The sequence below is a fragment of the Salmo trutta genome, chromosome 6 (assembly GCF_901001165.1).
Source record: "Salmo trutta chromosome 6, fSalTru1.1, whole genome shotgun sequence".
NCBI lineage: Eukaryota > Metazoa > Chordata > Actinopteri > Salmoniformes > Salmonidae > Salmo > Salmo trutta.
Genome location: NC_042962.1, coordinates 50,456,564 through 50,479,259, shown reverse-complemented (window position 1 = coordinate 50,479,259; position 22,696 = coordinate 50,456,564). Strand labels below are relative to the sequence as shown.

Below are 22,696 nucleotides of genomic sequence, written 5' to 3'. Positions count from 1 at the left end.
CAGAAGCAATCAATCAATCAGATTCCAAACTCTCCACCATGGCCAAGACCAAAGAGCTCTCCAAGGATGTCAGGGACAAGATTATAGACCTACACAAGGCTGGAATGGGCTACAAGACCATCGCCAAGCAGCTTGGTGAGAAGGTGAAAACATTTGGTGCGATTATTCGCAAATGGAAGAAACACAAAAGAACTGTCAATCTCCCTCAGCCTGGGGCTCCATGCAAGATCTCACCTCGTGGAGTTGCAATGATCATGAGAACGGTGAGGAATCAGCCCAGAACTACACGGGAGGATCTTGTCAATGATCTCAAGGCAGCTGGGACCATAGTCACCAAGAAAACAATTGGTAACACACTACGCCGTGAAGGACTGAAATCCTGCAGCGCCCGCAAGGTCCCCCTGCTCAAGAATACATATACATGCCCGTCTGAAGTTTGCCAATGAACATCTGAATGACTCAGAGGACAACTGGTGAAAGTGTTGTGGTCAGATGAGACCAAAATGGAGCTCTTTGGCATCAACTCAACTCGTCGTGTTTGGAGGAGGAGGAATGCTGCCTATGACCCCAAGAACACCATCTCCACCGTCAAACATGGAGGTGGAAACATTATGCTTTGGGGGTGTTTTTCTGCTAAGGGGACAGGACAACTTCACCGCATCAAAGGGACGATGGACGGGGCCATGTACCGTCAAATCTTGGGTGAGAACCTCCTTCCCTCAGCCAGGGCATTGAAAATGGGTCGTGGATGGGTATTCCAGCATGACAATGACCCAAAACACACGGCCAAGGCAACAAAGGAGTGGCTCAAGAAGAAGCACATTAAGGTCCTGGAGTGGCCTAGCCAGTCTCCAGACCTTAATCCCATAGAAAATCTGTGGAGGGAGCTGAAGGTTCGAGTTGCCAAACGTCAGCCTCGAAACCTTAATGACTTGGAGAAGATCTGCAAAGAGTTGTGGGACAAAATCCCTCCTGAGATGTGTACAAACCTGGTGGCCAACTACAAGACCTCTGTGATTGCCAATAAGGGTTTTGCCACCAAGTACTAAGTCATGTTTTGCAGAGGGGTCAAATACTTATTTCCCTCATTAAAATGCAAATCATTTTATAACATTTTTGACATGCGTTTTTCAGGATTTTTTTGTTGTTATTCTGTCTCTCACTGTTCAAATAAACCTACCATTAAAATTATAGACTGATCATTTCTTTGTAAGTGGGCAAACGTACAAAATCAGCAGGGGATCAAAAACTTTTTTGCCTTATTAGTGCCATCAAAATGTTAGCTGTTAAAATTAGATCAAACAATAATATTAAGGGATTAGAAATCCGTGGCTTAAAAACAAAGATGTCATTGTACGCTGATGATTCATGTTTTCTTTTAAAACCACAATTAGAATCTCTCCATGGCCTCATAGAGGATCTAGATACTTTTGCTATCCTCTCTGGATTAAAACCAATTGATGATAAATGGATCACAAAAAAAATGCAAATTTTACATTACCATGTAGTTTACCAATTAAATGGTCTGACGGAGATGTGGACATACTCGGTATACAAATCCCAAAAGAAAAAATTGATCTCACTCCAATACATTTTTATAGAAAGTTAGCAAAAATAGATAAGCTCTTGCTACCATGGAAAGGAAAATACCTGTCTATTTGTGGAAAAATCACCCTGATTACCTCTTTAGTCATATCACAGTTTACCTATTTACTTATGGTTTTTCCTACACCTAGTGACCTGCTTTTAAATTATATGAACAAAAAATGTTCAATTTTATTTGGAATGGCAAGCCAGACAAAATTAAAAGGGCCTATTTATATAACGAATATGAATCTGGAGGGCAGAAATTATTAAATATTTAAGCATTAGTCCTCTCACTAAAGGCATCAGTCATACAAAAGTTATACTTAAATCCAAACTGGTTCTCTAGTAAATTGGTAGGAATGTCTCATCCTATGTTCAAGAATGGCCTTTTTCCCTGTATTCAGACTACACCTGCTCAGTTTCGGTTGTTTGAAAAGGAAATAATCTCCAAAATATTGTTGTTTTTTAAACAAGTCTTAGAAAGTTGGTTGCAATTTCAGTTTAATCCACCTGAAAAGACAGAACAAATAATACAACAAATATTGTGGTTAAACTCAAATGTATTAATTGATTAAAAAAAAAAGTATTATTCAAAGAAATGTTTTAAAGAAGGTATAATTTTAGGGAATGATATCATAAATAGTACTGGTGGAGTGATGTCACACACGCAGCTAACACAGACATATGGAAATGTCTGCTCTACCCAAAATTACAACCAATTAATTGCAGCATTACCACAAAAAATGGAAGAGGCAAGTAGAAGGGGAGAAAAGTAAGGAACTTGTATGTCGGCCCTGTATTAAAGAACATAAATGGTTAAAGAAAAGTGTGATAAATAAAAACATATACCAATTTCATTTAAGGACCAAAAAACTGACAGCTGTGCCATATAAATTGCAAAATAGTTGGGAAGAGATTTTCGATGTACCCATTCCATGGCACATGAATTGATATGCAAAACAACGCCGGATTCAAAACTTCCAATTTTTCAATTTGAATTACTATACAAACTTCTTGCAACCAATAGAATGTTATATATCTGGGGGATACAATCTTCACAGCTCTGCAGATTTTGCTGTGAGGAGTCATTAGATCATGTATTTTGGTATTGTCCATATGTAGCTCATTTTTGGTCACAGGTCCAGGAATGGCTGAAGAATTGAAACATTTGCCTAGAACTAACGCTGCAGATAGCAATACTGGGTGATTTGAAAAGCCATAGTCAATCAATCAATAATATAATAATTATTTTAGCAAAAATGTTTATTTTTTATTTACAATCTGTAGAAGCTATGAGAATAGAAAGGTTCAGTACTTTGTCAAGCATCACAGCACAGTTGAAAAATATATGGCAAATGGAAATCCAAAATGGATGATATTGAGCGATAGATGGGAGGGGTTGAATGGAGCTGAAGGGTGAGACTAATAACAAGATAACCAATGTAAAACATACGGGGTCTGTAAAATGTATATAGGTTCAGAAATGTTGTGAAATAGCACAGTTACAAATAGAAATCAAACTGGATGGACATCAGAAATAGAGGAAGGACTAAAAACAAACAAAATATAACTATTTTAAAATAGATTGTGTCTGTAAAATGTGTATAAGATGTATAAACTGAAGGTAGAAACCTAAGTGTTATTGTTTATTAGTTTACTCCAATTGGGGGAAGGGTGGTAGGGTTTGTGGGGAATAATAAAGGTATATTCAAAAAAAAGTATGTATGTCTATATAGGTATGTGTATGTATATATGTGTATATGTATGCATATGTGTATGTATATAGATATATATACTTACCCCAAAAAATATATGGGGGATTGGAAATGATGCCGACAATTACATTGATGGAAGCATCAATCTTTCCGCAATATTAAGCTGATTCACCCCTTAAAAAAGGGATTGACCACCTTTTTATTTGTTCTGACTCTATGCACACTCACTGGACTCTACCCACACACTCACACACACTACACTGACACTCAAACACACACAAGACTACATACACACACACGCATATTGACTCCATACACACAAACACACTTTCACACTCTTCACATATGCTACTGCTACTCTGTTTATTATCTACCCTGATTGCCTTGTCACTTTCACCCCTACCTACATGTACATATTACCTCAATTACCTCAACTACCTCATACCCCTGCACATTGACTCAGTACTGGTACTCCTTGTATATTGTCTTATTATTGTTATTTGATTGTGTTACTATTTCCTTTTTTGATCATTTGTCTTACTTTTTAACTCTGCATTGTTGGGAAAGGACTCATAATTAAGCATTTCATGGTAAAGTCTACACCTGTTGTCTTCAGCGCATGTGACAAATAAAAATGTATTTGATTTGATTACTTTCACCATTTTGAAGTAGTCAACTGCGTGGGGCTTCCTATAGGTTAAGGAATGATTCCACATAATTCCAACCAGGTCATCAGGAAGGATCAGTCAATGAATTGTACTCTTGAGCAAACATTCCATAACTGCAGGTGGCAGTAAATCACCAACCTTGGCTTTATGCCTGTTCAAACAACACACTCCAGGTGGCAGTATAGACCCTTTCAGTTTGTTAACCAACTCATATAAGAAGTAGTAGAAGAAAATGGACTACTTCAAAATGGAGATGGCTTCAATGGCGCTACCCATTATCTCACAGAAGCCATAATGAGACAGCTACAATGTTGAGTCCTCTGTAACTATCTCTATGGTTTGCACTTGGCTCAATCACTCCCCCTCGTGGTGGAAATGTCCTCTATAGTCCAGGGTTTTCCAACATCTTTGGTTCTGGATAGCTACTGGGTGTGCAGGGTTTCAATTCCAGCCCTGCAGTAACCCACCTGATTCAGTTAATTATGGTCCAGAGAGAAGATTGCCTTGTCTAGGGACATGGGAATAATATTGCTTTAGTTTTATTTTACTAGGAAAGTCAGTTAAGAACAAATTCTTATTTACAATGACGGCCTACCCTATAAGGCCATTCAATTACAAATCAATGATTCTGATGATGTAGAACGTCTAGCAATTCATTGGAAGTTATCTGAATAGGTGGGCGGAGAAGGAACTATTTCTAACATCTCTGTTGATACATTTAACAGTATTGCAGTGCCACAAAATGGATTAAAAAACTCTTTAAGCAGATGAAACTAACGAAATCTTGGCCCCTTTGAGCCAACATGGCGCCTAAGTTGCCAACTTGAAGCAGCGGGTAAATGTAGCAAATGTTTTTTGTACTGCTTTTAATTAATTTAAGTGATAAAACGTAATTCCATTACATACAACAAGGGATATTCAAATATCCAATAAAATTAAACATAAACTTACAGACAATACTTTGTACTTAGATTTTGAACAGGCAAAAACAACAGTCTACCTACAATGAACTTGCCAGGACCCCACCCACTCCCCTCTGATCATGGCAGATGCGAGAAGTTACCAAGCCGGTTTCGGTATGTACATTTACATTCATTTAATGTTAGCAAAACATTCTGTAAGGTATCCCCGCTAGCTACTATTTGTCAGACGTTGCACCACAAATTGTTTGTAAGTTTGCACGTATTCTGACGCTAACTAACTAGCTAGGTTATCCTGTGTGCTAGCAAGCTAACCAATGAAGTCTGCAGTTATTCTAACGTATAGCTAGCAAGCGACAGCAAGTTAACTTAAACATCACACAGAGCAAAACCAACACGTAGGGTGTCAACTTCTGACACGTAACTTAAATAGCTAAAGTATAGCTAACCCTTCGCTTTTAAGTTGCCACCTAGCTGACCATATCGGCTTTTATTGAAACAATCCGGACGTCCTGTCAAGTTGCTCATTGGATATTTCTCCCTCTAACAGCCACGCTGAGCGCTCTAATTGGTTAGAATTAGTGGCGCAGTGTTTATAATCAAGACAGGTGTACTAATTGCACAGCTAATTTTGGGCCGATTACAATTAAGATATAAAGTCCGAGGCTGTGTGTTATATGGCCATTATAAACTGGGTGGTTCGAACCCTGAATGCTGACAGCCATGGTATATCAGACCGTATACCATGGGTATGACAACATTTATCTTTACTGCTCTAATTACGTTGGTAACCAGTTTATAATGGCAATAAGGCACCTCAGGGTTTGTGATATATGGCCATTATACCATGGCTAAGGACTGTGTCGTGCATAAGAACAGCCCTTAGCTGTGGTATATTGGCCATAAACCACACCCCCTCGTGCATTACTGCTTAAATATACCACGACTGTCAGCCAGTCAGCATTCAAAAACAAATTATAAACTGGGTGGTTCGAGCCCTGAATGCTGATTAGCTGACAGCCATGGTATATCAGACCGTATACCACAGGTATGACAACATTTATCTTTACTGCTCTAATTACGTTGGTAACCAGTTTATAATGGCAATAAGGCACCTCAGGGTTTGTGATATATGGCCATTATACCATGGCTAAGGACTGTGTCGTGCATAAGAACAGCCCTTAGCTGTGGTATATTGGCCATAAACCACACCCCCTCGTGCATTACTGCTTAAATATACCACGACTGTCAGCCAGTCAGCATTCAAAAACAAATTATAAACTGGGTGGTTCGAGCCCTGAATGCTGATTAGCTGACAGCCATGGTATATCAGACCGTATACCACAGGTATGACAAAACATTTATCTTTACAGCTCTAATTACGTTGGTAACCCGTTTTATAATAGCAATAAAGCACCTCGGGGGTTTGTGATATATGGCCATATACCACACCTTCTCGGGCCTTATTGCTTAAATATACCACGACTGTCAGCCAATCAGCATTCAGGGTTTGAACCACCCAGTTTATAATAGAAAATATACAGCTATACTATCTCAAACACATAAAACAGGGAAGACAACAGCATTACTTGCATGGTTACCAGTCTTTCAGTCTCAGCACTGATACAATACAGATCTCCATTGACCCTGTTCTCTTTCCTCCACCTACTCTCCCTCATCCTTCTCTCCTTTCCTCCTCTCCCCAAACTAAACTCTCCCTCTCCTCTCCAGGCCCCAGGATGTGGCAGCAATGTGCCCTGCTCCTGTCCCTGTCCCTGCTACCAGTGGTATCTGGAGAAGCTGACTCCAAGGCTGTCACCACCAGTCTCACCACCAAGTGGGCCTCTACTCCTTTGCTGCTGGAGGCCAGGTAACATTATGCTCAACACATACACAAGACAAAACACATCCTTTTTTTCTCTTCACCCCCTCTTTCTCTTCATCCCCCCACTCCCTCTTTTTCTTAGTGAGTTCCTGGCAGAAGAGAGTCAGGAGATGTTCTGGGATTTCGTCGAAGCAAATCAGAACATCAAAGGGGAACATGATGGTAGCCTTAATGTTTTATTTCCCTTATAATGTTGATTTATGTAGCACTTGGTCTCAGGAAGATATATTAAAGTGTTGTTCTGTTACAGATACAGACCAGGCGTACTACGACCTGATCGTGAAGAGAGCCAGTACTCTGCTCAGCACAGTCCAACTCAACATGCTCAAGTTCGCCCTCTCTCTCAGGGCCTACTCTGCTACTGTACACTCCTTCCAACAAGTAATATTACTACAATACTACTAGATGACTACCCTCTCCCGCTCTCTGTGTGTGTAATCACTGTTTCTCGCCTCTCTCTCCTGTAGATAGCGTCCAACGAGCCCCCTCCCTCCGGCTGCTCAGCCTTCTTCAATGTCCACGGAGAGAAGTCATGTGACACGGAGAAACTGGCTGCACTGATGGAGACCGCAGCAGAACGGTACAAACACACTGGGAGACACCCACAAACTGTGAATATCCACTTTGATTGATAAAGACCTCTGTTGAAGTGATAATAATTCATTAAATAGTCCTTACCTCATCCCTCTTTGTCCCAGGCCCAAGCCCTACCTATTCAAAAGCGATCACAGGTTCCCGGGATCAAATCCCGACACTCCGGTTGTTGTCCTGTATGCCGAGATTGGAAGTTCGGAATTCACAATGTTCCATCAGCTGATGCTGTCCAAAGCCAACAAGGGACTGGCCACCTATGTGCTTCGTCACTACCTGGCTGTAAGAAAAACACAGGAATACACATGATGGGGAACATAATTACGACAGCATTTCATGTTCATCTTTTCCTCTTTCTCTCGTTGCCAGTCTCCCAGCAGTCGTAGAGTATATTTGTCTGGTTATGGAGTGGAGCTGGCCATCAAGAACCAGGAATACAAGGCTAAGGACGATACACAGGTTCAGGGAGCGGAAGTGAATGCTACGCTGATGGGGGAGAATGACGAGAATGATGAGGTCCAGGGATTCCTCTTTGGAAAACTGAAGTAACCAACCTACCAAAATGAAATGCTATTCCACAAACCCACTCTGCTTTGGAGCGTTATGGGTGGAGAAACTTCTTCCCCTCTCTTCTTCCCTCTCACTTTCCTCTTCGTACCTCTCCTCTCCCTCTCTCCAGGACTCTGTACCCTGAGTTGAAGGAGCAGCTGAAGGAGCTAAGGAAACACCTGGTGGAGAGCACCAATGAGATGGCTCCCCTTAAAGTCTGGCAGATGCAAGGTGGGCGGGACTTTATTTTTTCTTTGCCTCTCTTCTCCTGCATCAAGACAACTGTAGCTACAGTAATCATCTCCTTTTTTCCTCCACTATATTTACTTTTTTTTTTTCTCTTCATGTGTCAGATCTGAGTTTCCAGACTGCAGCTCGGATCCTGGCTGCTCCATCTTCAGATGCCCTGAACGTCATGAGAGACCTCAGTCAGAACTTCCCTACCAAGGCTAGGTACACACACACACACACACACACACACACACACACACACACACACACACACACACACACACACACACACACACACACACACACACAAACATGTTTTTTGATATCTCTGTGTAGTGTGGGATTCTGGTGGTTTCTCTCCCCTTCTCAGGTCCATCACTAAAACAGTGGTCAGCTCTGAGATACGTAAAGAGATGGAAGAGAACCAGAAGGTAAGAGCTCAGTCATCCATAGCGCTCCTTCCCTGTCTCACTCTACTACCCATTAACATGTAATGACTGTACCGCTCTTTTTCTCTCCAGTTCTTTAAGGGGACTCTGGGATTGCAGCCTGGAGACTCTGCTCTCTTCATCAACGGACTACACATAGATCTGGACACACAGGACATCTTCAGGTACACACACATCTTCACACAGACATCTACACACACACATCTTCAGACGCACACATTTTCAGACACACATACACATCTTCAGACACACACCTTCAGACACACACACACACACAATCTTCAGACACACACATCTTCAGACACACACACACACATCTTCAGGTACACACACATATTCAGGTACACACACACACAGAGGACGTCTTCAGGCTTGTAGAAAAATTCAATTACACAAACAGTACCAGGTCAGAGACTGACTGTGTGTGTGTTTCCAGTGTGTTTGAGGTTCTCCGTAGTGAGGCCAGGGTGATGGAAGGCCTGCGTTCTCTCCTTATCGAGACTCCCTTCATCCACGACATCCTCAAACTCAACGTACAGCCTTCTGACTCGGACTACGCTGTGGACATCCGCAATCCTGCTATCAACGTAAGACACACCTACCCCTTTATTTAACCCTAACCATCCAACTATGTCATCCGTGTATATATACTGAACAAAAATATAAACGCAACATGTAAAGTGTTGGCGCTATGTTTCATGAGCTGCAATAAAAGATCCCAGAAATGTTCCATACCCACAAAAAGTTTATTTCTCTCAAATGTTGTGCACAAATCTGTTTACATCCCTGTTAGTGAGCATTTTTACTTTGCCAAGATAATCCATCCACCTTGACAGATGTGACATGTCAAGAAGCTGATTAAACAGCATGATCGTTACACAGGTGCACCTTGTGCTGGAGACAATAGGCCACAATGTGCCGTTTTGTCACACAACACAATGCCACAGATGTCTCAAGTTTTGAGGGAGCATGCAATTGGTATGTTGACTGCAGGACATTCCACCAGAACTATTGCCAGAAAATGGAATGTTAGTTTCTCTACCATACGCCGCCTCCAACGTCATTTTAGAGAATTTGGCAGTACGGCCAACCTGCCTCACAACCGCAAACCACGTATAACCATGCCAGTCCATGATCTCTACATCCAGCTTCTTCACCTGCGGGATCGTCTGAGACCAGCCTCCCAGACTGCTGGTGAAACTGACAAGTATTTCTGTCTGTAAAAAAGCCCTTTTGTGGGGAAAAACTCATTCTGATTGGCTGGGCCAGGCTCCCCAGTGGGTGGGCCTATGCCCTCCCATGGCTGGTCTCCTGCCCAGCCATGTGAAATCCCATAGATTAGAGCCTAATGAATTTATTTCAATTGACTGATTTCCTTCTGTGAACTGTAACTCAGTAAAATCGTTGAAATTGTTGCATGTTGCGTTTTTTTATATTTTTGTTCAGTATACAATCAAGCCGTTAAAAAAACGTATATAACCAAACTCTTGTTTTGCATTGATAATTTTGATGATAATCTAATCTCTCTCTCCTCAGTGGATTAATAACCTGGAGACAGACAGCAGGTACGGCTCATGGCCCTACAACGTCCAGGAGCTCCTCAGACCAACCTTCCCCGGAGTCATACGACAGATCCGGAGAAACTTTCACAGCCTCGTGAGTACATGATACGTGTGTCAGACAGTGACACCAAACGTATTGGCATGAACTCGTGTGATGAGTCTGCAGTGTCGTGCAGCTACACGAAACGTATCGCGCACACTTTTGGAACAGACAGCAAAAACCAATGATGTCTTGTGTTTTAGGTGGTGATTCTGGACCCGACCCATGAGAGTTCTGCTGAGCTGTTGAATGTTGCTGAGATGTTCTACAGCAATAACATCCCACTCAGGTAGGGGGGGGTGTTTCTAGCAACAACAAAATGTTTTTCTTTTTTATTTAACTAGGCAAGTCAGTTTTAAGAACAAATTCTTATTTACAATGACGGCCTAGGAACAGTGGGTAAACTGCCTTGTTCAGGGGCAGAATAACAGATTTTTTTACCTTGTCAGCTCGGGGATTCGATCTAGAAACCTTTCGGTTACTGGCCCAACACTCTAACCACTAGGCTACCTGCCGCCCCCGAAGGCCATGTTGGTTCTAATTCTGCTGTATTATTATTATTATTATTATTATTATTATTATTATTATTATTGCTATGTGGATGTGAGTAACTGTGTTTAACCCTTAGTGGGGGGGGGGGGGGTCGATAGAGTTGCATATCGGGGTATTATTTTTGACGATGTATTGCATCTTTTTGACAATATCGCAATATTATAACTCCCGTATTTTTCCTTCATAGCTCGTTCTCAATCTTTCTAAATTGGGAGCCAATTTGTTTTCAGCGCTTTTATTTCCATTACTTTTATTTGGTTTTCTCATGGTTCTCGTCTCTCTGCAGCAGACATATGGTGAGCAATATGTCTGGAACATCGAATCGCAATAAAATCACAGTATCGAATCGCAATACATGTAGAATCGTGAGAATCGCAATACATAGCGTATCAGCACCTAAGTATCGTGATAGTATCGTGATAGTATCGTGATAGTATCGTGAGGTCCCTGGCAATTCCCATCCCTAATAACCCTGCTGTGTGTGTTGTAGGATTGGGCTGGTGTTTGTGGTGTCTGATGTTGATGAGATAGATGGTATGGAGGATGCAGGTGTGGCTCTGCTCCGAGTCTTTAACTACATCACAGAAGAACTGGACGCTCCCGCTGCCTTCGACACCATCATCTCGGTGAGTCGGTCTGACCAATGAGAATAATGGATGAGTCTTTTGACCAATCCCAGTAATCTGGAACATCAGCCTGACCAATCGGATGGAAATGCTGTATTTGAATCTCCTCTCTCCCCCTCTAGATGTTTAACCGTGTGCCTAGCGGTGGTAAGCTAAGTGTAGGTGATGTAGTCAAGGTGTTGGAGAAGAAGTTTCCCTACGTGGGGGTCGGCAGCATTCTTGGACCTGACTCCAAATACGACGACAACCGGAAGGTATGGTTCTGCTTTTATGTACCGTTATGTTTCTTGACAGAACGGTATGATTTTCATGTACCGTTTCCCTATCTACCTCCGCCTCCAGGAAGGGCGTGGTTACTACTTGCAGACGGGTGTAGGTCCGTTGCCAGTGGTGATGTACAACGGAATGCCGTACCAGCGAGAACAGCTAGACCCAGAGGAGCTAGAAACTGTCACCATGCAGAAAATACTGGAGACTACCAGCTTCTACCAACGGGCTGTCTACATGGTGAGTTACACACATACACACACACAAACACGCACACACACACACTGACCTTCTCTTGTTGTGTCTTCCTAGGGTGAGCTGGCCACTGATCAAGATGTGGTGGATTTCATCATGACCCAACCCAACGTTGTCCCTCGTATCAACCCCCGAATCCTGTCGACTGCCAGGACGTACCTGGACCTATCTAATACTAGTGAGTTTTACACACACACACACACACACACACACACACACACACACACACACACACAGGCGGAACCATCTTAACCACTTCTCTCTTTCCTGGCAGATAACCATTTCATAGACGAGTACGCTCGCTTTCTGTTCCTGGACACCAGAGAGAAGAGCACTGCTGTGGCTAACAGCATGAACTACATGACCAAGAAGGGTAAGATAGATAGATAGATAGATAGATACATACAGCTACACATACAGAGCTTCATCTTAATGAGCAAAACATTATGTGCTCCTACTTTTCAGCCCTAAATCTCTTGTCTATCTATTCTCTTCTTTCTCCTCTGTACGTTTGTTTTTGTTCTATCAGGGATGGCCCCCAAGGACCACCATGGTAACCCTTATTCATTTTCCTGCACTTTCTCTCTTTCTCTCTCAACAGACAGTATTACGATCCATAGTTCTGTAAATCCACCATATCTCACTCCTCATCAACATTATCACACCATCTTGCATCTCTATGAGATGACATGCTTGGATGTATTTGTGTTTGTTTCTGCTCCAGAGAGAGAGTCTTTCTGAAAGACTAAGTATTAAAGTATCTAACTAAGTATCAAACTGCGTACATTTCAGTATTAAGGAGGTCTGTGACCCTTTACTCTCCCCCTCTCCTCCTCTTCAACTCTCTCTCCCTCCTCTAGATGATGGCTACATCCGTCCAGTCACGTTCTGGGTTGTGGGAGATTTTGACCAACCTTCCGGGCGCCAGCTATTATACGATGCCATCAGACACATGGTATGATGATGTCACACTGATATGATGTCACTATAACACGACCCAAAAAACTCCACACACAAAACAACCTGCCATCTGAAGGATTCTCCTAAATCTGCCTTCAACAGAAAACCAGTAACAACGTGCGACTGGGCCTGATCAACAACCCTAGCGACAGCCCATCCAAGGAGAACAGTCATGTTGCCAGGGCGATATGGGCCGCCATGCAGACCCAGACGGCTAACAACGCTAAAAACTACATCACCAAGCTGGCTAAAGAAGAGACCGCTAAGGAACTGGAGACTGGGGCCGACGTCACACAGTTCACTGTCGGGGTAAAGAGTTTACACACACTCGCATACACACACGCTATACATCGTTCTGTCTCACCCTTTACTATACTGTCCTGTTCTCTAAAAACATTTGTTTTTCTTTCATCATCTCTCCAGGGTATGGAAGTTGCCTTGTTTAAGAGTGCGTTTGAAGGTCCTAAGTTTGACTTCCTGCTGTCTCACGCTGTCTACTGCCGAGACGTTCTCAAGCTGGGGAAAGGACAGAGAGCAGTCATCAGCAACGGACGGGTGAGTGGGCAACACACACACACACACACACACACACAATAGCACGCTTCCTACTGTGATCGAAGTGTCACAATGGTGTTTGTCTCTCTCTGCCGCCAGCTCATTGGTCCGCTAGAGGATGGGGAGGTCTTTAACCAAGATGACTTCCTCCTATTGGAGAGTATCATTTTGAAGACCTCGGGAGAGCGAATCAAAAGCAAGGTCCAGCAGTTTGGGGTGGAGGAGGACAGGGCCAGTGACCTGGTGATGAAGATTGACTCTCTGCTCTCCTCTCAGCCCAAAGGAGAGGCCAGGATAGGACATGCCTTTGCTGATGACCGATACAGGTACTGAAACTAATCAAACGTTTTACTTCATGTTTTTATTCATTGCCTATATACTTTCTGTTTTACCTCTGTCTGGTCTATGATTGGTCCACAGTGCTGTAAAGTTCCGGCCCACAGAGGGAGACGTCTACTTTGACATGGTTGCCGTGGTAGACCCCGTAACCAGGGACGCCCAGAAACTAGCCCCGCTCCTATTGGTTCGTACCGCTTCAAATAACTGTCACTTAGGAGTTCTGTCTCACGCCAAATACTCTGTCTCACGGCCATCTGTCTCTCCATGTTTCTCTCTCTCCCCACCAGGTGTTGAAGAAGCTGGTCAATGTGAACCTACGCGTGTTTATGAACTGCCAGTCCAAACTCTCAGACCTGCCTCTCAAAAGGTGAGCAGACCCCAGCTGCACTGTTTCACTCCGTGCAGGTAATCTTGTTTTACGAGAGACCTCGTTTTTGTTGTCTTAGTTTCCTTACCCCTAGAAGTCCCTGGTAGTATGAGGGTTTTTCCTGTGTGTTTCTCTAAACCCTCCTCTCTTCTCCCAGTTTTTACCGGTATGTGTTGGAGCCTGAGGTGTTGTTCCAGACTGACGGTAGTTTCTCCCCTGGTCCCATGGCTAAGTTCCTGGACATGCCCCAAACTCCCCTCTTCACACTCAACCTCAACACCCCTGAGAGCTGGATGGTGGAGTCTATACGCACTAGATATGACCTGGACAATATCTACCTGGAAGAGGTATGTTTTCCGTGCTGTTTTTTTTAGGATTGTGTTCTATTTATAACACGGTTGCCTTGGCTAATGTTGTCCTTTACCTCTTCAGCTGGAGAGTGTAGTGACTGTGGACTGAGTATTCTGGTATTTGTCGAAATGTTGTGTTAAAGTTATTTTTTAAAGGTTTAGTAATGGTTCTCTATTCTCCCTGTCTAGGTGGACAGTATAGTAGCAGCAGAATACGAGTTGGAACATCTGCTGCTGGAGGGTCACTGTTTTGACGTGAGTACAGGTCAGCCCCCCAGAGGACTCCAGTTCACCCTGGGAACCCCCTCCGACCCTGTCATCGTCGACACCATCGTCATGGCCAACCTGGTGAGTCACCTCTAACCCTAATATCTGACTCTGTCGTCATGGCCAACCCTAACCTCTAACCCTAACCTCTGCTGATAGGCAGACACCTTTCTATTCTTCGTTGTTGTGGTTGAACGAAGGCGTTGTGTTGTCGTCGTCCTCAGGGTTATTTCCAGTTGAAGGCTAACCCAGGAGCCTGGATCCTGAAGCTGAGGAAAGGACGGTCTGACGAAATCTACAAGATCTACAGGTACTGAAGATCACATCTCGACATATCACACCGTCTTCACTTCAGCATACGACTAGTGGAACCAGGCGTGTTAGTGCTGGGCTGGAACAAAAGCCTGCACAATGCACACCCTCTTGCTCCTCTCTCTGACCTCACATCCTCTCTTCCAGTCATGATGGAACAGACTCTCCGGCAGACGCTGATGACCTCATCGTGGTGCTGAACAACTTCAAGAGCCGGATCATCAAAGTCAAGGTACTGCTCTGATCCCAGCTGTAGAGTACAGCTTTCATATTGTCTGCTGCTGTCAGGTCCCAATAAAGCTTAGGTTGAATTCGAATTGATCAATAAGTCCATTGCTAAGTAATGTATTGATCGTGTGTTGTTGTTGTTGTTGTTGATCAGGTCCAGAAGAGGCCAGAGAAGTTCAGCGAGGAGCTGCTGAGTGATGGAACCCAGGAGAACGACTCAGGCTTCTGGGAGTCATTCACCAGGTACCTCTCTCTAAGCATCCAGCTCCACCCTTTACATCACTGTCTACTGTTTCATACCTATTTGATCTCTGCTGGATTTGATGGTGTTAATTCTCTCCCTGTCTTTCTCTCTCCAGAGGGTTTACAGGAGGTGTGAAGACGGAGGAGAGTAAACAGGAGAAGGATGATGTCATCAACATCTTCTCTGTGGCCTCTGGACACCTCTACGAACGTTTCCTCAGGTACGTGTGTGTGTGCGTGTGTGGTTTTTCTAAATGTTTGTTTGTTGTAATCCCACAATTTGTTCTCTCTTTTAGGATCATGATGTTGTCTGTTCTAAAGAACACCAAAACACCAGTCAAGTTCTGGTTCCTCAAAAACTACCTGTCCCCGGCATTTAAGGTAGTTAAGTATAAAATGTAAATATGATCTGTTATTCTCTCCTCTAGGAGTTTACTTTGAATGTGGCGGTATGAATAGGGTTTCCAATATCGAGTTTTCATTGAGTTTACTCCAGAATAAATGTTATTCCCACAGGAGTTTATCCCGTACATGGCAGAGCAGTACGGTTTCCAGTATGAACTAGTCCAGTATAAGTGGCCGCGGTGGTTACATCAGCAGACTGAGAAACAGAGGATTATCTGGGGTTACAAGATCCTCTTCCTGGATGTCCTGTTCCCTCTGTCTGTCGACAAGTTCTTATTCGTGGACGCAGATCAGGTACACACACACACACACTCTGAATGTCCATGTCTCTGATTTGCGTAAAGCTGAGAAGTACTCTTTCCTCTCTCCTCCTACAGATAGTGCGTACCGACCTGAAGGAGCTCCGTGACCTTGACCTTGAAGGAGCGCCGTATGGATACACACCGTTCTGCGAGAGCCGAAGAGAGATGGACGGTTTCCGCTTCTGGAAGTCCGGCTACTGGGCGAGTCACCTCGCTGGACGCAAATATCACATCAGGTAATTGTGTGTGGGGGTGGTGGTAGAGGGATATATGTGTGTGTGTGTGTGTGTGTGTGTGGGGGGGGGGGGGGGGGGGGGGGTGGTAGAGGGATATGTGTGTGTGTGTGTGTGGGGGGGGGGGGGGTGGTGGTAGAGGGATGTGTGTGTGTGTGTAACCCTCTGTCTCTCCAGTGCTCTGTATGTGGTAGATCTGAAGAGGTTCCGTAAGATAGCAGCAGGAGACAGACTGAGAGGACAATACCAAGGCCTGAGTCAAGACCCCAACAGCCTGTCCAACCTCGACCAGGTGTGTGTGTGTGTGTGTGTGTGTGTGTATTAAAAGTGAATATGGGTGTATAACATTCAGATTTTCTTAACATTTGATATTCCCAAACAACCTTTGTGAAGTTAAATTAGCTTCAACTCTGTGTATTTATATTTGTAATATTTTCCTATAATCTCTTTCTCTCTCCAGGATCTGCCTAATAATATGATCCACCAGGTGCCTATCAAGTCTCTGCCTCAGGAGTGGCTGTGGTGTGAGACTTGGTGTGACGACAACTCTAAGAAAAAGGCCAAGACTATAGATCTGGTACGAAGTGTGTGTGTGTGTGTGTGTGTGCAGATTTTAGTCATGTCTGTGTTTTTACACTCCACTCCGTGTTTATTTGGACAGTGAAGCTAAAAGGTTTAACCCTTCCTCCAGTGTAACAACCCCCAGACCAAGGAGCCCAAGTTGCAGGCAGCTGTTCGTATTGTAGCAGAGTGGAGCGACTACGACCAGGAGATCAAACGCCTGCAGAACAGAGTCCAGGAGAGAGGAGCAGAGAACCATACCACACAGAAGGACAAGCCAGGTACATATAAACTCAGCAAAAAAAGAAACGTCCCTTTTTCCGGACCCTGTCTTTCAAAGATAATTCGTAAAAATCCAAATAACCTCACAGATCTTCATTGTAAAGGGTTTAAACACTGTTTCCCATGCTTGTTCCATGAACTATAAACAATTAATGAACATGCACCTGTGGAACGGTCGTTAAGACACTTACAGCTTACAGACGGTAGGCAATTAAGGTCACAGTTATGAAAACGTAGGACACTAAAGAGGCCTTTCTACTGACTCTGAAAAACACCAAAAGAAAGATGCCCAGGGTCCCTGCTCATCTGCGCGAACGTGCCTTAGGCATGCTGCAAGGAGGCATGAGGACTGCAGATGTGGCCAGGGCAATAAATTGCAATGTCCGTACTGTGAGAAGCCTAAGACAGTGCTACAGGGAGACAGGATGGACAGCTGATCGTCCTCGCAGTGTCAGACCACGTGTAACAACACCTGCACAGGATCGGTACATCCAAACATCACACCTGCGGGACAGGTACAGGATGGCAACAACAACTGCCCGAGTTACACCAGGAACGCACAATCCCTCCATCAGTGCTCAGACTGTCCGCAATAGGCTGAGAGAAGCTGGACTGAGGGCTTGTAGGCCTGTTGTAAGGCAGGTCCTCACCAGACATCACCGGCAACAATGTCGCCTATGGGCACAAACCCACCGTCGCTGGACCAGACAGGACTGACAAAAAGTGCTCTTCACTGACGAGTCGCGGTTTTGTCTCACCAGGGGTGATGGTCGGATTCGAGTTTATCGTCGAAGGAATGAGCATTACACCGAGGCCTGTACTCTGGAGCGGGATCGATTTGGAGGTGGAGGGTCCGTCATGGTCTTGGGCGGTGTGTCACAGCATCATCGGACTGAGCTTGTTGTCATTGCAGGCAATCTCAATGCTGTGCGTTACAGGGAAGACATCCTCCTCCCTCATGTGGTACCCTTCCTGCAGGCTCATCCTGACATGACAATGCCACCAGCCATACTACTTGTTCTGTGCGTGATTTCCTGCAAGCCAGGAATGTCAGTGTTCTGCCATGGCCAGCGAAGAGCCCGGATCTCAATCCCATTGAGCACGTCTGGGACCTGTTGGATCGGAGGGTGAGGGCTAGGGCCATTCCCCCCAGAAATGTCGGGAACTTGCAGGTGCTTTGGTGGAAGAGTGGGGTAACATCTCACAGCAAGAACTGGCAAATCTTGTTGAATCTTATGTTCATACAAATATTTACACATGTTAAGTTTGCTGAAAATAAACGCAGTTGACAGTGAGAGGACGTTTCTTTTTTTGCTGAGTTTTGATACATACATACATACATACATACATACATACATACATACATACATACACTACTGTTCAAAAGTTTGGGGTCACTTAGAAATGTCCTTGTTTTGAAAGAAAAGCTATTTTTTTTGTCCATTAAAATAACATCAAATTGATTAGAAATACAGTGTAGACATTGTTCATGTTGTAAATTACTATTGTAGCTGGAAATGGAAGATTTTTTTTTTGATGGAATATCTACATAGGCGTACAGAGGCCCATTATCAGCAACCATCACTTTTGCGTTCCAATGGCACGTTATGCTAGCTAAATCAAGTTTATAATTTTAAAAGGCTAATTTATCATTAGAAAACCATTTTGCAATTATGTTAGCACAGCTGAAAACTGTTGTTCTGATTTAAAGAAGCAATAAAACTGGCCTCCTTTAGACTAGTTGAGTATCTGGAGCATCAGCATTTGTGAGTTTGATTACAGGTTCAAAATGGCCAGAAACAAAGAACTTTCTTCTTAAACTCGTCAGTCTATTCTTGTTCTGAGAAATTAAGGCTATTCCATGCGAGAAATTGCCAAGAAACTGAAGATCTCGTACAACGCTGTGTACTACTCTCTTCACATTTGTTTCTGGACATTTTGAGCCTGTAGTCAAACCCACAAATGCTGATGCGCCAGATACTCAACTAGTCTAAAGAAGGCCAGTTTAATTGCTTCTTTAATCAGAACAACAGTTTTCAGCTGTGCTAACATAATTGCAAAAGGGTTTTCTAATGATCAATTAGCCTTTTAAAATGATAAACTTGGATTAGCTAACACAACTTGCCATTGGAACACAGGAGTGATGGTTGCTGATAATGGGCCTCTGTACGCCTATGTAGATATTCCATAAGTAATCTGCCATTTCCAGCTACAATAATCATTTACAACATTAACAATGTCTACACCGTATTTCTGATCAATTTGATGCTATTTTAATGGACAAAAAATGTGCTTTAATTTCAAAAACAAGGACATTTCTAAGTGACCCCAAACTTTTGAACTGTAGTATACATACATATACAGTTGACTAATCCCTCTCCTTCCTCCCCTCTCTCTCCCAGATGATACACATACAGAGTTGTGAGACCAGTAGATGGAAGATGTGGCTGTAGCAGCAACAAAAGATGGAACCATGTTAATAGACAATGCTGTTCTCCTTTGGAACAGCAATGATAGACGGACTGCAAACCAATACTCATTCAATCATTCATTTTCCATGTATTTGTATTTTCTCTGTTGTGAGAGTGGCGAGGATACGGGATAGGGAAGGGGTGCTGGGTGGGGATGATATGGGGTGACTGTTAGTGGATGGTGTGGGTCTGTGAAAAATCAGACTATTCCAACAGTTCCCACCTCCAATATTTTTGATCCATCTGTGTTTGCACTGATTAGGACACCTTATTAAACAACTGTCTGTGGGTAGAGGTTTGGGCCTAAGAGTTCAATCACACTGATAAATAGCAGCTTAAGTTATGAGATGAGAGTTTTGTCCTGTTCTATGCCTTTCGTTTCTGTGCTTTAGACTTCAGTTGTCCATGGCCTGTGTCAAACTCAGGGAAAGGTGGTTTTGGCGAATTGATCTGATTCAATCTCCTAATGACAATACAAAGAGGACTGGAGTGACATTTTATTTAATGTGAAACAGACATTAGTTCTGTCATGTAGTAAAATAGGGATTCATATCTCTACAATACAATTTACCTGCAACATTTCGTTGCATCCTTGTGAGCATGATGTGGAGTTAAGGGATGTGTGGGTGAGCACTGGTGGGGACATATCAGCGACAGACGGCACTGGGAGTTCTGTGATCACTCAAATTGATTTTAACAGTGACTTGAAAGGCAGCAGGCATATGACTAGAATGTTGTGGTTCAGGGTGGCCAATCTTATCCACAAAAGGTCTTTGGGTGCAGGGTTTTTTTTTCTAGCAACACACCCATTTCATCAAGTCAGTCTTTAATGAAGATGATGATTAATGGGCTTGTTGACGCAGACGGCTTGATTGGAACAAAGCCTAGGTCAGATTGGCCACCCCTGCTGTAGTTAACTCCTGTTTTCTCCGCTGTGGTCTGTTCTGGAGTAAACACTTAGTCATCCATTGCTAACCGCTGGCTGTTTCTGTTCTTTGTTTTGGCTAAATATGTACTGTTAATTGTGGGAAATCAATATTTTGTAATAAAAAACAAGGAACCCAACACTGGTCGTTTAGTGACCCCGATCCCTCTTCTGCGTGTTGGTGTTTCCTTTCTGTTTGTTTTACTGGTAAGACATTTTTATTATACTCTTATAGACTGCCATCTATAAGAATACAGTAATGGCTGGAGAATGACTACAGATTTACTACTAAAAGGCTGGACTTACACAGGCAGACCAATTCTGGGGTGTGTTCAGTATGGAGAGGAAGAGACAAAACAAGAGGGATAACTGGGCCCAAAATCTGTGTTCTCCAGCAGGTGAGTTTTTGTATGGCGGTCAATGAGGGTTGAATTTCGTTAACAAAAAAATGTAACGGCTTATTTGGTCTAATTTTCGTAATGCTTAGGTCCTTAGTTGTTACGGGTGTACTGATATAAGTAGGACATGTGACATCCCAGGAACTTTTAGAAAAAACATCGGTTGTGCCTGTTCACATGCTTATCTGTCCTCTCATTGGCTAGAATGGTCCACCTGATCTTGCCTCCTCCCGAATGCCTTTTATTTAAATAGGCAAGTCAGTTAAGAACAAATTCTTATTTACAATGACGGCCTACACCGGCTAAACCCGGATTACGCTGGGCCTATTGTGCGCCGCCCTATGGGACTCCTAATCACGGCCGGTTGTGATACAGCCTGGATTTGAACCAGGGTGTCTGTAGTGATGCCTATGGCACTGAGATGCAGTGCCTTAGGCCGCTGTGCGACTCAGGAGCCTTCTAATTTTGAAGACATTTATTTTCATTGTTAGAGCGGTCATTTGAGTATCTTGTCAATATAACTGATAATCTGTGGTTTAATTAAAACCTCTTAAGGACCTGACAATTTTTTTCAATTTGTCTAAAATGACATACCCAAATCTAACTTCCTGTAGCTCAGGACCTGAAGCAAGGATATGCATATTCTTGATACCATTTGAAAGGAGACACTTTGAAGTTTTGTACAATCAGCTTTGAAATGCAAGCGAAAGGCCATAATGTACTATTCCAGCCCAGGCGCATTTTAGATTTTGGCCACTAGATGGCAGTAGAGTATGTGCAAAGTTTTAGACTGATCCAATGCATTACTGTTCAAAATGTATCAAGACTGCCCAAATGTGCCTAATTGGTTTATTAATATATTTTCAAGTTCATAATTGTGCGCTCTCCTCAAAGAATGGCATGATATTATTTCACTGTAATAGTTACTGTAAATTGGACAGTGCAGTTGGATTAACAAGAATTTAAGCTTTCTGCCCATATCAGATATGTCCTGGGATTTTTTTGTTACTTACAACCTCATGCTAATCACATTAGCCTACGTTAGCTCAACTGTCCCGCGGGGGGGTCACCGATCCCAGAGGTTAAACTCCAACAGTACTGTACTGAATTGCTGTTGAACGGTGTGCACCGTTTTGGGAAAATGTGTCATTCAGTACAAACCGTTGAAGTAACTAAATGCACCCCAGAAATGGGCTGCCTGTGTAAACACAGCCAAAGAGAGTCTCCCCAACATTTGAACTATGCCCACTTATCTTTTATTCAAAATTATAGTTTGCAAGGCAGATTGTATAACACAGAGGGAACAACAATATACAAATATGAACATGATTAAAAGCAGAAACACACAAAACATTTTTTATGTGAACATCTACCCCATCTAGTGACATTTAAAAGCCTAACTAATTATGGTATTGGGTTGCCTGACAACACCCTGAACCTAATTCCACTGCTCTATCGCTACATACATAGGCTTCAGAAAGTATTTATACCACTTGACCACATTGTGTTACAGCCTGAATTCAACATGCATTTAAAAAAAAATTACAAATAAAAATAAAATCACACCCATCTACACAACAAACACCATAATGACAAACGCG

The 22,696-nt window shown here is 43.1% G+C and overlaps 1 protein-coding gene across 2 annotated transcripts; it reads left to right on the top strand.

Annotated features, from left to right (window-relative positions):
* The first annotated feature begins 4,953 nt into the window (after positions 1-4,953).
* On the top strand, positions 4,954-20,860 carry LOC115196150 (UDP-glucose:glycoprotein glucosyltransferase 1-like). Of its 2 annotated transcripts, XM_029756768.1 has the most exons (39): positions 4,954-5,046; positions 6,622-6,760; positions 6,858-6,937; positions 7,026-7,156; positions 7,243-7,355; positions 7,474-7,648; positions 7,736-7,911; positions 8,046-8,146; positions 8,269-8,368; positions 8,517-8,577; positions 8,668-8,759; positions 9,032-9,182; positions 10,132-10,251; positions 10,401-10,486; positions 11,240-11,375; positions 11,498-11,629; positions 11,718-11,882; positions 11,955-12,075; positions 12,172-12,270; positions 12,427-12,450; positions 12,758-12,852; positions 12,960-13,166; positions 13,281-13,412; positions 13,512-13,738; positions 13,833-13,935; positions 14,039-14,118; positions 14,276-14,465; positions 14,658-14,816; positions 14,960-15,045; positions 15,195-15,279; positions 15,430-15,518; positions 15,635-15,739; positions 15,815-15,899; positions 16,035-16,217; positions 16,301-16,461; positions 16,636-16,750; positions 16,919-17,035; positions 17,150-17,300; positions 19,704-20,860. In XM_029756768.1, exons 1-39 carry the CDS (start codon positions 5,013-5,015, stop codon positions 19,724-19,726), a joined length of 4,629 nt encoding a protein of 1,542 aa, XP_029612628.1. In that variant the 5' UTR covers positions 4,954-5,012; the 3' UTR covers positions 19,727-20,860. The 2 variants fall into 2 exon arrangements, with proteins under 2 accessions (XP_029612628.1, XP_029612629.1); XM_029756769.1 differs by lacking the exon at positions 12,427-12,450.
* Positions 20,861-22,696: the final 1,836 nt, after the last annotated feature.

What these genes read in the sequence shown, in the direction of transcription:
- LOC115196150 (XM_029756768.1), top strand. Translation starts at nt 5,013, where the DNA reads ATGGCAGATGCGAGAAGTTACCAAGCCGGTTTCG. An exon ending in GAACTACATGACCAAGAAGG is followed by an intron (nt 12,271 to 12,426) that starts GTAAGATAGATA and finishes TTGTTCTATCAG; the next exon opens with GGATGGCCCCCAAGGACCAC. An exon ending in TTTGCTGATGACCGATACAG is followed by an intron (nt 13,739 to 13,832) that starts GTACTGAAACTA and finishes ATTGGTCCACAG; the next exon opens with TGCTGTAAAGTTCCGGCCCA.